Genomic DNA, 14842 nt, shown 5'->3' on the forward strand with positions numbered 1-14842 from the left:
TAGAATTGTTACGTAAGGATCACTTCTCCTGAACAGCAGATCCTCCTGCTCCAGGCACTAGTCCGGGAACATCCAATTGCGTACATTGAACCGCAGAAGAAGAATAACGTCCGTTGTGGAGGTGTTTCACTGGCGACAGTGTCTTCTGACTCTGTGTCCGACTCCGGGTCAAAGGTCGTCAAAGGGACTGCGGCGAGGAGTCGTGAAGAAGCTATTTTTAAAGATTGTTATAACATTGTTTTGATAATGAGTAGCAGTGCATCCACCGTTCCAGAGGGGGGAGCTGTGCTTCTTAGAGCTGATGTGCTAATTATGTTACTTCCAGGTACCTGGCTAATCACAAGACAGTTGAGAAAGCTCTCGTTGGCTGGCCAATCACAACACAGTCTGTCTTCTGTGGGTGAGAGTTCAGTCTGAAACAGTGTGGCTGACGAGAGCTTCAGTGAGGAGAGATCGGCTCGATTACAGCAACTAGGAGGTTTTTCATCGTAAAAACAAGTTAATGTATGTAAGTAGACCTCCATAACTCACATATATATGCGATAGGAACACTCTATGGGAGCTTTAACAATAAATTCCATACACACCCTCTGCATGAGGACATTGAGGATTATGTGTACCTTTTCAGTCATTGTCACTAATGTCACAATAATTGGTGTGATTTTTGTATCACTTTCACAACTGAACTGAATTGCAGTAATACATCTTTACTTTTGTATAATAACCACACCAAATAATTGCTTTAGTGAGTTACATGCTAGGTTGTGTCTGAGACACTAACCTCTCAAATATACAGCACATGTATACTGTAACCGCTTTAATATAATGCATGTTATGTCATGTAATCACCTCTTTATTTTATTTTCATGACTGACATGAAAACTTGGATTGGAAAGACTAGTTGTTTGGGGTTCATTCATTCATTTCATTTCCTGCAGGGCCACATGGTGCTGCAGTGACTAGCTTTGTTGCCTCACAGCAAGAAGGTCACCAGATAAATCCCAGTTTCACCCATTGTGTGCGTGGGTTTTCTTCTGGTGCTCCAACTTCCTCCCACGGTTGTAAAACATGTTTGCCCTGCGGGCCCACGGTTGGTGTAGTGGTTAGCACTCTCGCGTTTGCAGCAAGAAGACCTGGGTTCCTCACGGGGGCCAGCTGCGTATAGTTGTAACGCACTGAGAGCCAATAAAATTGCAGCACCTTTTGAGGGGGTGGGGTCCAACCACTCTCCATGGTGCTGAATTTAACTGTCCCTGTCCAAGGTATTAAACAACTGCAACGCTTTTACAGATAACAGATAGGTTAAAATTAACATTTCAGTCTAAAATGTGCACCACATTCTTTTTATAGAGATTTGTATCAAGGAAGGCCTTAAATGTATGTGTATTGTGAATGTTATATATATTATAATATTGGAACTGGACGTAGTATTACTGGATATAACGCCATTTGGGATTAAATTTAAATTAAACATCTTACATTTCCAAGTAATTTTAAACGAGACAACACGTATAACGATTTGACAATACTGTAAACGTGCATCACGGGTGCCGCAGAAATACAAATTTGCAGCATTCTGAAGGAAATAACCTTAGTCTTTTATCGAAAAGTCTTACCTTTGTTGTTTTTGACAAATAAATTGTTTAATCGAAGGTGAAATCACTCATCACTGACGCTGAATGAATGAAAGGAATCTCCTGTAACTTTTAAGCGAGAGAGAGGCAGAGTTCCAGCGTTACAGCGCCACAATCCGTGCTGCGCATTACGTCCGTAGTGGTTCAGCACTACCATAGAGAATGAATGGGATTTGGTTTAGGGCATGGATGTATAATATGAACTGGATAGAGCACCGCCCCCTCTGCCTTGAAGACAATTTTTACATGGTGGCCACTGTGGGTACTGCAACAGAAAACCCCATGGAGCCCAAAAAGCTATTTTCCCATTGAACGCAATAGTAAAAGAGACGCCTGTAAAAGTGTCCACAGGACACCTCGAGACATGGACACGGGCTTTTATAAATCTTTATATGGTAGTGACACTACTGCGCATGCTCTATAGGCCCCATAACCCGGAAATAAACGTGGAAGTCAAAAACTTTTTGGCATTTGCGCTGGGTGAGCAGCTTCATAGGAATGAACGGAAGCAAGGGGCGGTGCTCTATCCAGGTCATATAATACATCCATGGTTTAGGGCCGTTTAGCTAAACAATTCTCGCTTGCCACGCGGGTTCGAGCCCCGTTTGGAACAACTTCGGAACAAGGGCCTTTCTGCAAGGAGTTTGCATGTTCTCCCCGTGTGTGCGTGGGGTTTCTCCGGGTTCTCCGGCATTCTCCCACAGTCCAAAAACATGTGATATGGGGATTAGGTAAATTGGTCACTCTAAATTGACCGTAGGCGTGAGAGTGGCCCTGCGTACCCCGCCTATCGCCCAATGTCAGCTGAGATAGGTACAGCACCCCCTGCGACCCTCCGGTGGAAGATAAATCGGTAGATAATGGATGGATGGAGGGATGTTTGCCCTGCAGTGAACTGGTGACCTGGATCCCACCTTTCACTCATGTCAGCTGGGTTTAGCTCCAGTTCCCTCGCGACCCTCATGTGGACGATTAAGCAGTAGAAAACATGCATAGTTTCCTGCAAAGACTATATAATCTTTCCTCCACTCCACTAGCAGACTGATCTATTTTCATTAGCCATCCCTGCAACCCGATTGAGTCCATTATAGACATAATACTGCCACAGTTTGCCAAGAACGGTAAAGTTAAAGACTTTGCTTTTCAATATCTATTCAAATGACTTACAAGTGTGTAATAGTTGAATTTGTGTTTTTGTGAAACAGCAGACGGGACTTATTACTCCCTCCCTTCCTCGCGCTACACTTCTGTCAGGATTTGCAAAATAATTTGACATCCTCCTGAAGCTCACAAACACAGGGGCATAAATCATGCGCTTCTCCCACAACTCACATTCATTACAAGGTGGCAGGCGCATTATGGCAGTGTCCTTGTGCTACTGACTCTTGGGTGTTGCACTTCCAAGTAGCTTCATCCTGACCAGTGGCCCACTCACACTGGTGAACCATGAGCTGTGAAATTTTTTTTCCTTCTAATACATCTCTACAAACTCGAAGGACTTAATGGCCTTTCATGCTGTCTGAGGATAAGTAATTTAAGATACCAGCTTGTTTACATATCTGTCACGCAGCACTTGACAATATTAAACGCCCATATTCAATACTCCACTCCTCCTCTTCTCTCTCTCTCCGTTTCCTCTTTCCCCTCCAACTGCTGCAGTCTTATTATCCTCCTCTGTGCACTTCATAGCACTGTGCTGGATCCCTGCCATCTGTGCCTGGCTACACACACACACACACACACACACACACACACACACACACACACACACACACACACACACACACACACACACACACACACACACACACACACACACACACACGCACGTGTATGTCCATGCACACCTGAGCTATGTTTTATTGTGTGTTGCCGTGCACAGATTGTGTATGTGTGTGTGAGGGTCATTAGACTTGCTGAGGCAGCCAGGGAAGCACACAGGTTCTCCTGGCTTCACCACAGTTCACTGAGTGAAGAATGGCATCTGCACAACGACTCTGCACTGCTGCCAAGTGGACTCCACTCACTTTAATCTCTCCCTCCCTCTGTGTTTCCATCTCTATTACCCCACACCCACCCCACGATTATATCTCCCCTCCCATACTTCCTCCTGTCCTGCTCTTTTCTCCAGGTAACACCATGATGATCATAGTGGAGAACATGTCTAATGGATCCTTAGATTCCTTCCTGAGGGTAGGTTTTACTTATGTTAATGTGTGCATTTATCTTCAATCTATATGCAAAAATAAACCCATATTATTGCCTTCCGCTTCCGTAAAGAAGCTATTTTCTTCTAATAATCCCTAAGTCCTAGGGCAGCAATACATAATGTAAAAACATAATGTAATTATCACCACAAATGGAGTGTTTCAGCTCAAAGATGCTGTAAGCTTCTGTAAACTGTAATTGTGCTCCTCCGCTCTGTGTGTTTTATAATGATATGAATTAATGGCCTGTTTGTTTTTATTCTTCAAATAAAGGGAATCAGCTCAGTGAGCTCAACACAGCAATGTAGCAACAGATGTGTAGCTTTTTTTTTTCTTTTCTTTTTTTTTGAGATCACTGTGTGTTCTATACCAGTGGTTCCCAAAATCTGTGTCAGGACCCACTGACAGGCTGTGGGAGATATGTTGTGGGTCCCCAAACAAATTTGACAAATGTTCTTAAGTTTTAGTTAATTTACCAAGCATTTCCAAGAAATTATTTGTTTACCGATGCAAAATGATACCAGATGTTACAGATATGGCTATTCATTTAATGAATCACTACATCAGGGGTCGGCAAGTAAGTCTGGCCTATAGGGCCAATATTATACTTTATCTGTTAAACATTTGTTTCTTTTAACCTAAACTATTAAATATTAAACAAAAAATGGCCAGTTTAAAATATATGTTAGCTTAAAAAAGTATCTTGAATTTGCCATGGAGTGTTAGTTAATGTGTCTTAAAAGTGCTCTTTAAAACCTACTACATGACTTTGTAAAGCAAAGAAAAGCAAACAACTTAGATTAAAAAAAAAATATATATATATATATATATATATATATATATATATATATATATATATATATATATATGTTTTTTATTTTGATTTGATTTCATCTACCTGGCCAGATATTTATTCTGGCAGTCCAGTTGCTGACCACTGCACTACATGTGGTAAAAGATTTGCTCTTGTCAGGATTGACATTGTGAGTTGGGTCATGGTAGTTTGCCATCTTCAAAAAGTGGGTCCTCCTTTTGTATCCCCGCTTTGTTCCTCACCTCCTTTTCCTTTCTTTTTCTCGTAACTCCAGAAACACGAAGGCCAGCTGAGTGTGATGCAGCTGATGGATTTACTGACCGGAGTGGCGTCAGGGATGAAGTATCTCACCGAAATGGGCTTCGTCCACAAACGGTTAGCCGCACACAAGGTAAGAGAGCAGGTGGGAGGAGATGATAGAGGGGAGAAGCTGTAGAGGGTGATGTATACATCTCAGCGCCCGTTGTGAAATTCCCTGGGTGAGCAACAGAACACAATTTGTCCTTGTCTGCAAACGCCTTTGACAGTCTTAGGTTTATATTTGAGGAACACATGAGGCTGAAAATAACAAGACAATACTGTCAAAATCATTTTGTCACATACAGTTTTTCTTTTACTTTTCCCAAAAGAACCCGTCTATCATAGTGCAGATGCTGTGATCATGTCGGGGACTTTTTTTATTTAGAATTTTGAATGTGATTTTTTTTTCTTTTTGTGAAGAAGAAAAAGATTGCTGGTCGCTTGTGCTATAAGCAGTTTGTTCACACAGGTGGTGAACCTTCATCCTGTATGTAGTACATACAGTATATATTCAACACTCCCTCCTCACTCGGCAGCACCTGACTTTGTAATAACTGATTTTTAAACTCAGGTTTCATCTTAAAGCGGACAAAAAATTCCAATTTACACTGTTTTTTAGTGTGTATCTCCGTCATTAGCTTGTTTAAGAAGCCCTGAAGGTTCAAAACAAACAGTTCAGCCATTGCTGAGAACGCTGTGTTTTATTGTAATCTCGGACTCAGCGAGATCTCTGAAAAATCCCGGTAGCAGTGCATCCACCGTTCCAGAGGGGGGAGCTGCTCCTCTGAGAGTGGGTGTGCTGAATATGTCACTTCCAGGTACTGGCCAATCACAAGACTCTGTCTTCTGGGTGTGAGAGTTGAGTCTCAAATCTCGCGGCTGGGAAACAGCGTCAGAAAAGAGGATTTCTATCGGCTCGTTTACAGCAACTAGGAGGTTTTTGACCATAAAAACAAGTTAATGTATGTAAGTAGACCTCCATAACTAACATATATGTGCAACAGGACCACTCTATGTGAGCTTTAAGCTTTAATTTTAATGAAATCTGAAAACCTCTGAATCCTGAATCATGACTCCGATCAGCACTAGGATCAATGATTTGCATAGTATACTATAGTTTTCATGTGAACATGGGGATACAAAATTTCATTGCAGATTAATAATCAGCCCATTTCACTTTATTTTTGAATGTGCATATCTCACATGCATGTGGTTATTAGAGCTGGACTCCATTAAATATTAGAAAGGTTTAGCTTCACAAGTGAATGAATATCCTTCAACATAAATAACAATATTAATAATATTAAGTGCAAATAATAAAATGTTAGGCCTGTATGCTGACCAGCTGACACTGGATACTTACACATAAAATATTACAATATTGCTTTAGGTGAAGTAAACATCAAAAATGCTTTACCACAAGCTACAACTAGGAACTACGCTAATTATAGAAATGCAGATCGTCTTCCTAGATGGAATTTCTTGGGAATCCACATTATTGGAACCCTTCTGCATCGTCAGCAGGGATCTCAGGGTCTCAGGTGTTTCGCCCCTTAACCTGAACACCTCGCCTGAGTGGGGCAGCGAAGACTGACTAGCCTTCACCTGCAGAAGGGTTCCAACTGTGGGCTCTCTTTAGCCACAGCCATCTTGAGCTGGACGTCGTTGTCCAGTTGCGCCCATCTGCGGTCTGCTGCTGGTGGTAAGTTCAAGCGTGGTTTCCTCGCAAAGTCTCTTGGACTTTCCGGGTCACAGACTCTTCCTGTGCTTTGAGTAGGCTGAGCAGGGAGGTCTGGGGCACTGTGGTTTGCCTCCTGGCCCTGGTCCTCCTCTACCGACTGACGCACACCCACAACAAACTCAGAGAGGTTACTCTGTGTAAGCTTGGGTGCTCCGTGTTGCTGGCACTGCTCTTTGCACTTGGATTTGCCTTGGTGGATTTTGACGCCACGCTCGTTCTTGAAAAGCCCACCGCAGATGTTGCATCTTCTTTTGGCTTCGGCCTTCTGTCTTTCCGCATCCATTCTCGTAGTCCTTTTTCCATTGTCCGGGTCTGTAACCATTGATCCGTCTGATGGCAGATTATCCTCCCCCCCTCCTCGGTCCACCTGGGGGTATTCTCTTTGTTTGAAACTCGTAGCTTTTGTGCAGTGTTTCGGGGTGCTAGCCCTGACACTATTGCATGCCGTATTACCTAAGTATATAAATATACTTAGTCAGATAAAACAAAAACAACAAATAATTTAAAACCATGACTTTGTATTTATTGGAAATCTATTGATTAATTTACAGTCATTTAAAATTTTACATATTCATTTAATTATATTGAATGACCTTTCACGGCCCACCTGTACCACCACAGCCTACACTTTGGGAATTGCTGATTTATGCTATTTATTCTCCATGTATTTTGCATATTGAAATTGTTTTGCCTCCAAAATGTAACCAATCAGTTTCCTCAATCACAGGTGCTGGTTAACGCCAACTTGGGCTGCAAGGTGTCAGGTTTCAGACCTCTACAGGACGACAAGATAGAAGCCATCTACACCACATTGGTAAGTTAAAAAGCCTGTAAAACCTAAAAAAATTTGGGCTTCAAAATATCACTCCTGAAATATATTGTTGCCCTGACTCATGAGACGAGACCAATTTAACTCCAAGACCAATATAAATATTTCACTTTTAAAAAATAAATACAAAAACATAGTGTGTTCTTTACAGATTTACTTTATGAGGAGCCATGCTGAATCATATTGATAGTGACACAGATCAGAGGAATGAGGTAGTGTGAGTGGAAGATAACTCTTTATTTATATCAATTTAGGAGCATTTGTGTGTTGTATCATAAGCTACCCTGTGATTCTCACCCTTAAAGCCTGTGCTGTGGGTGACAACTTTGTCACTGATCGAATCTGATTCGTCTTGTTTTAGGTCTGTGGTTCACACAGCTACTATGTTTAACATAGGATTTACCTTTGAAAAAGCTCATAATAAAAATACACCATAGCGCACATCGGTCAGTCCTGCAAATATTTCACGATAAAGCTTTGTTTTTAAAAATATGAAGAAAAAATGATTCACGGAGCTGAAAGCTATAGGCTTTTATTTTGAAATGGGTGCAGGACCTCACCTCCACCCCCTCTTTAACAGAACTTAAATTCATGTGCGTGTTCAATTATTTATAATTATATTATAATGAAATGGACACACAGGACAGTAATGAAATTATTGAGGGAGCTGAAAGCTATACGCTTTAATTTTGAAATGGGTGCAGGACTTGTGTTTGTTGAACAGATGTAGACACTAACACTGTGCTGAAAGATAATTTTCACAGTCTATACTGCTGTGAAACATGTGAGAAGCGCCTGAGACTGAGGTCTCACATGGGCAGTGTGGCTGCTCAAATCAGTTAACGTTGCAGCTCATGGAAAAGCAAATATTTCTCTGACGCAAGGGCGCTGCTCACGCACCATGTGGCTCTTAAATGCTGCAACTGGGATATAGATTTAATCTACTATCCTGATAAATTATTTTCAATGTTACAAGTCATTTGTTATGAATTTGCACATGTTGAGTTTATGATTATCATGTAATCGTGTAATTAAACCATCAAAAAAGAACTTGTTGCATTTCTTTTTGATATGGTTGGGTTCTACTCGCTCCTTAAATCCACTGAAAATACTCTACATTGACGATAAAATATTCTAACTTTACATTATGTGAACTCTACATCCTTTTACTCTGTGTCTTACCTCTACCGCTCTGTTTGCCAGCACGGAGGAAAGAGTGTGGTGCTGTGGACTGCTCCAGAAGCCATCCAGTACCACCGCTTCTCCTCCGCCTCAGATGTCTGGAGCTTTGGCATCGTCATGTGGGAGGTCATGTCCTACGGAGAGAGACCCTACTGGGATATGGGCAACCAGGATGTAAGTAGAGAGGGTGCTTTCTATTAATCTCTCCAGCTATTGCTTTCATTCTCTATTATATCTATTTTTATATTAATATCTGCACTTAACCAGCCTCCTTCTCTTTTCACCTCCCTCCGATTCACCTTTTCAATGAACTCCGTATCCGTGAACAGGTTTGGATCTCGTTATAAGAAGCCGCAGTAGCTCTGAAAGCTATTGCAGGGCCTAAGTCCCCTCCTTATAGTGTGCATTAGCTCCATGACCAATCCTGTTTTCTCCTAAGGACGCGTTGACCCCCTTCTAGTGGCCTCCGCCTGAGTGCTGCATCCTGCTCTTAAAAGTATTGAAAATCCCTCTGCAAAAATTCTGCCTCTTTCAGGGAATGAAAAATTCACTGTTTGAGGATCGAAAAGATTGTTCAGTTGACTGGACTCTTCCAGGTCAGTGTGAGGATATATCTCTACTTTTTCATCCATAAAAAAAAAAGGTTTTATTCAGATTTCATACCTTTGAAGTGCAGATGAAAAAGACAAAAGAGCAAATATTGCTTTTGATTTCTTAATTAGAGGCAACAATAAGTACATTAAGGATTAATATCCAATGTGTAACCTTTAGTAGGATTCAATGGCAAGATGAGTATTCTACCCATGATTTAATAAGTGTATAATTACTCCTGGAGGCATGATTCATTAGCAGCTTGGAGGGAGAGTGCTCAGGTTGTCTGTCTCTGACTGCAGGCTGGGACTGCAGAATTTACTGTGCTTTGGGAGGCGATCCCGGCAACACACGCTGCTTGTTGAGCACAGTAACTGCAGAGTGATACGTGCTTTCACATGAGAGTCTCCAAACACCACAAAAAGTCTGCAGATTTAGCGAGAAAGTCACCATATTGGTAACACTGCTCTGTCAGAGATGCGCGCGACAGAAGACAGACAGGTAGCTCGGTAGCTAAAAGTAACTAGTTACTAGGGAAAGTAACTATTGTGTTACTAACGAGTACATTTTAAATGCTTTTAAAGATTTTGGACCTCACCTCCACTCCCTCTTTAAAAGAACTTAAAATTAATGTGAATGTTCAATTATTTGAGGGTAAAGCAGTAGATAATGGATGGACGGACTATTCTAATATCGCTGTGGGACGAAGCGAGTGTAACATACCTGGCTACCAGTTTGTTAAGCTCGGAGACAAAACGTGTGGGAATAGAATAGAATAGAATAGAATAGAATAGAATAGAATAGAATAGAATAGAATAGAATAGAATGCCTTTATTGTCATTATACAAGTTGTACAACGAGATTTACTTGACTTCACCTTGACTGAAATATTAAGCTTCAGTTGTTTTGATTGCATGGCACTGTTAGGCCTTGTTAGGTTTTAATGGCCATTCATTTCGTGGAAGCATGTGACGTTGAAAGAGGTTTCATTCGGTCTGAATTGACACCAACGTGGAGAAGAGCACTTTTGTCCAGGGTGTATTTACCCATAATGTTAATTTACCATATAAATAATTTCCTTTAATTTTATTTATAGAAAAGTAATGGCTATACTTCCAGTTCAAGACGGCTGCTTTAGGATGAACTGGTCTCGCCATTCCTGCTGTTGATCGTTTACTCACTTGTGTCGTTGTGTGTGCTATGCTCACTCGCATTGCCTGCTCAGATGGAGTGTGACATCACTGAGTAGACACTGTAGAATAGATCATAGAGTAGGTTGGAGCTGACGTGATACTCAGTATAGTCCAATACTAGACAAAATCAAAATCACATTTCAGAAAAATAAAAACTTATAGGGTCAACTTAGCTTTCAAAGACAGTTGCTCCTGTCAACACTGAAGCGCTGCCTCATTGCTATGCTCACATTGTGAGCAAGTGTCCTGGGCTCACACCAAAACAGTGACAGAGAGGGGACTGCAGTATTTTACTGATGAGGGAACTAAAGCAAAACGATTGCCTTCACTCAACGTCTGTCAATTTCCTGTGTGGCCCGGTGTGCTGTGCTTGATCAAACTTTTTATGACTTTGTGAGGTTTCTGTTTCTCCTCTTTTTAAGTGTAACTTATTCCTGTGAAAGTGTCAGTTTTTTATCGTGCATCAGGTCCAAAAGCTTCAACAGGCCAACACCCTTTCACATTAATACCATCAGAAAATAATGTGCACACATGCAGGCAGGTACGGAGTTGAAAAAGCATAACACATGATTAGCATGTTCGCTATTTGAATGTCCAGGAAATCTCAGGTGAGGTATTATAGAGGCAGAGGTGGAATAAAACTAACTATATTTAGTCATGCTTCATTGAAATGTCAAAGAATTCTAGTTAGTTATTTGGTTATTGTAATAATATTAATAATAATAATAATAATAATAATAATAATATATATCCATATATCGCATCAGCAAGTATAGCACCAGGTAGTAGACCAACTTTTCCTAAACGTTCCTAGAATTAAATCAAAATTTGGTAAAACTGCTATCTCCTTCTATGCTCGACAGAAACATGTTGTTTCACAAAGCCTTTTCGAGGGGTTCAGATTAATGATCTTATTGGTATGGCCTGTATACTTCTGCACTTTTACTTTTATTATTTGTCTCTTTTTAATCTCCTTTAACTACTTTAGTTTTTATATTCTGTTGTGAGTTTTATATCTGAAATTGTTTTGTTTCTGTAACTATTTATACTATTTGTGCTGCTGTCTTGACCAGGACTCCCTGGAAGAAGAGATCTTGTATCTCATGTGACGTTCCTTGCTAAATAAAGGACACATAAAATAAAATAAATAAATATACAACATATATTTTTCTAAATATGTGTGTCATAAAAATAAGAAAGCGGGTGTGCTGAATATGTCACTTCTGGGTACTGGCCAATCACAAGACTCTGTCTTCTGGGTGAGAGAGTTGAGTCTCAAATCTCGCGGCTGGGAAACACCGTCAAAAAAGGATTTATATCGGCTCGTTTACAGCAACTAGGTTTTTGACCATAAAAACAAGTTAATGTATGTAAGTAGACCTCCATAACTAACATATATGTGCAACAGGACCACACTATGTGAGCTTTAAAAAAAAAAAAGAACTCAAAGTATGAGTCATGAAGTATAAGAAGAGGAAGTAAAGGAAAGTTACATGGGAACTCAGAAGTTGAAACTGGTAGTGATGTCATCACGTTCCAGTTGAGAATTAAAACAAAATCAAGGTCACAAACATATCACGAAAGAACAAAGACAACATAAGTCATATTATCAGTAAAGTAGCAGTGTTCTGAGTGTATTGAGGCGACCATCTTGGAATCCCAAGTCGAGGTTGGAATACCGGCTGCTAATTGAGCGCACCATAAAAGTTTTTAAAGCTGTAGTTTGTGACTTTATAACATAAACAAATGATGGGTTCAAATGAGTTCACACAATGCTGATTAAGTCTATCATTTCCACATGACTCTCTCGGTTTGCATCATGACTGACTGAGGAAAGACAGAAGCATAACCGCTAGGGTAGTCAGACAGAAGCAAATGTTTAGGTTAAGGAATTATCCCTGGTTCTCTGAAACATGAGTTTCAACAAATGTTGAAAGAGAGAAGTGTTCAAATATGGACCGAGGTTCATTATTTCAGAAAACTCTGCAGGCTCCCCTGAGGTGTGGGATCAAAGGTAGAACCATTTGAATAAAAACAACAAAAACAAAAAGAAAAAAGTGTTGATGTGGTTCACAGCTGTGTGAGCAAGTTACATAAGAACTCTAGGAAATTCTACGACTAATTTCAAAACTTTTTTTAAACTCAACTTGACTCCCTGTTTCCACCTGTAGGTGATCAAAGCCATCGAGGATGGTTTCAGGCTGCCGGCTCCAGTGAACTGTCCCCCACATCTCCATCAACTCATGCTGGACTGTTGGCAGAAGGAGAGGACAGAGAGGCCCAGCTTCAGCCAGATCCACTCAGCCCTCAGCAAGAGCATCCGCTCCCCCGACGGTATAGGTTCCTCCACACTGGCACGCAGGTATGGTCAGGTGACGCTCCGAAAAAAGAAAAAACCTCAGTGACTGGACGGCTGTTTTCATTCATGTCTATACATCTCTGAACAATCATCTGTGTGTGTTCTCCTTCAGGACTCTCAGTTCGTCCATTACACTAGCAGAACGACCTCTTCCATCCTTCCCTTCCTTTAACTCGGTAGGAGAGTGGCTAGACACGGTGGACATGGGTCGATACAAGGACAACTTCACCGCTGCAGGATACTGCTACTTAGAGTCTGTGGCACGAATGACTGTACAGTAAGTAGCTTGACACAAAAGAGTCTCCAGCTGTTTTACTCCTGTTTTGAAACTGGGAGATAAAACAAAACAAAACAGTGTAACTAAGTCTTAATGCAGGGGTGTCAAACATACGGCCTGCCAGTGGCTCCAGTCCGGCCCGTGGCCAGGAATCGGTACTTGAACGCATCCTTTTAACATTATCCGAGTGGAAGAGTAGGCGATTTCCTAAGCTGACTTGAACGCAGCACTGCTCGCAAAGAGCGTGATGACGTAGTTTGTTAACATCCATCATTCATTGGCTGCGACGTTCGAGCGTCATGACGCCATGTGCTGCGTTCCCAGCAGTTAGATCCGGTGTGGCTAACAACAGCCCTAAGCAGTTTCAGTTCGTCTGACGTTCTCTGTGCGTTGCTGTTATTTTATCGGCATTGCTGTCCGGTCCAACATAGTTATATGAACTGTTGGCGTGTCTTCGGCGTTATTCATTTCCGTGCCCGGAAAAGAATGACGTTGTTAAATGGAACGTTAGAGGAGCACACGGACGCTTTTGACGCTTTTTGTTATATGTACAGATTTGATGCACTTTTGTAGGCTAAAAGATGCCATGTTTCAGGGACAAATGTAAATGTTTTGTTAATTGTTATACACTGTGCTCAGGTATCACTGAAATAAATGTTGAACTGAGTGATAGTGTTGTTGAAATTGCACATACTTTTCTTAAAAATTCTTAGGCTGAAAGAAAAAGAATAGTTCATTTAATACAGAGAATTTTATAATTCTTCTTCTTTGCAGTAATTAATACAAAGAAAAAAGTGGACTTATTACTTCGATGTCATTTTGCGATGAGTTTACTGAAGCTAAACTAAAGCTTTTCAGTCTAGAAATGAGTTGTTGCTTTCCAAAGATAGACAGCTCTACTAAAACTGCCAAAAAAAGGCTCTGTAAATCAATTTTTCTCAATCAAACATCAGTGGGCGGGGAACGTCTTTGGCTCGTCACCTAAGGTTACCTATATCTGCTTTCAATCAAACCACGACTCGACACGCAGTGATGAAAGCCAAACGTTTGAGTGATAAAATGCTGATAAATTCAACCTAGAAATTGGAGCTTGAAAAATGATTAGAAGTCACAGATTGCAGCCAGGAGAGTCCAATAAACTTCCCAATGATCTTTGTAAATCTCGATTTGTGTCAACAGAGACGTTATGAGCCTTGGCATCACTTCCTTAGAGCACCAGAAGCTCATACTGGCTGCCATCCAGACGCTCAGAGCCCAGGTCATCCAAATGCACGGCCGTGGTGTGCAGGTCTAACACGGAGTCAACTCAACCGGAGTCCCACACCGCCGCCGCCGCCACCGCCACTGCAACACGGATGATGGGATGATGAAGAGGAGGGAGACAGAGAGACAGAGAGCTCTTCTAGAATTCAGGAAAGATGAAACTCCTCATTCCCCACTTTTCTTCCTTTCTTTTTGTAATAATCCCCCTCCCTACCCTCGCAGACGAGCAATGTACTTGTTGTGATTATGGGGTGATATTGGAGGAGTGACTTCTTCTTTTTTTTTGCACCCTCGATCTGAAGTGCAGATGTAACACGGGCGATGTCTGCCCTGAAGCCAACGGACACTGACTCTGACACTAGATATCGATTAGTGTGCAAAGAGACATTTTTGGTGGAATTTCCCTTTACCACAAAATTGATTCCCTTAAATAAACACATATTATAAGAGTC

The 14842-nt window shown here is 41.2% G+C and overlaps 1 protein-coding gene across 1 annotated transcript in view; it reads left to right on the plus strand.

Annotated features, from left to right (window-relative positions):
• Window positions 1-14421, plus strand: part of epha10 (EPH receptor A10) — a gene marked incomplete at both ends in the record, with an annotated part of 224510 nt that extends 210089 nt beyond the window's left edge. The window contains 7 exons of the mRNA XM_083899397.1: window positions 3766-3827; window positions 4930-5046; window positions 7424-7510; window positions 8729-8881; window positions 12663-12853; window positions 12963-13127; window positions 14307-14421. Coding sequence (XP_083755523.1) covers window positions 3766-3827; window positions 4930-5046; window positions 7424-7510; window positions 8729-8881; window positions 12663-12853; window positions 12963-13127; window positions 14307-14421 — 890 coding nt within the window. The remainder of the gene's footprint in view (window positions 1-3765; window positions 3828-4929; window positions 5047-7423; window positions 7511-8728; window positions 8882-12662; window positions 12854-12962; window positions 13128-14306) is intronic.
• Between the last annotated feature and the right edge of the window lie 421 nt (window positions 14422-14842).

Source organism: Microchirus variegatus, assembly GCF_963457635.1.
Source record: "Microchirus variegatus genome assembly, chromosome: 13".
In the NCBI taxonomy this organism is placed as follows: Eukaryota; Metazoa; Chordata; class Actinopteri; order Pleuronectiformes; family Soleidae; genus Microchirus; species Microchirus variegatus.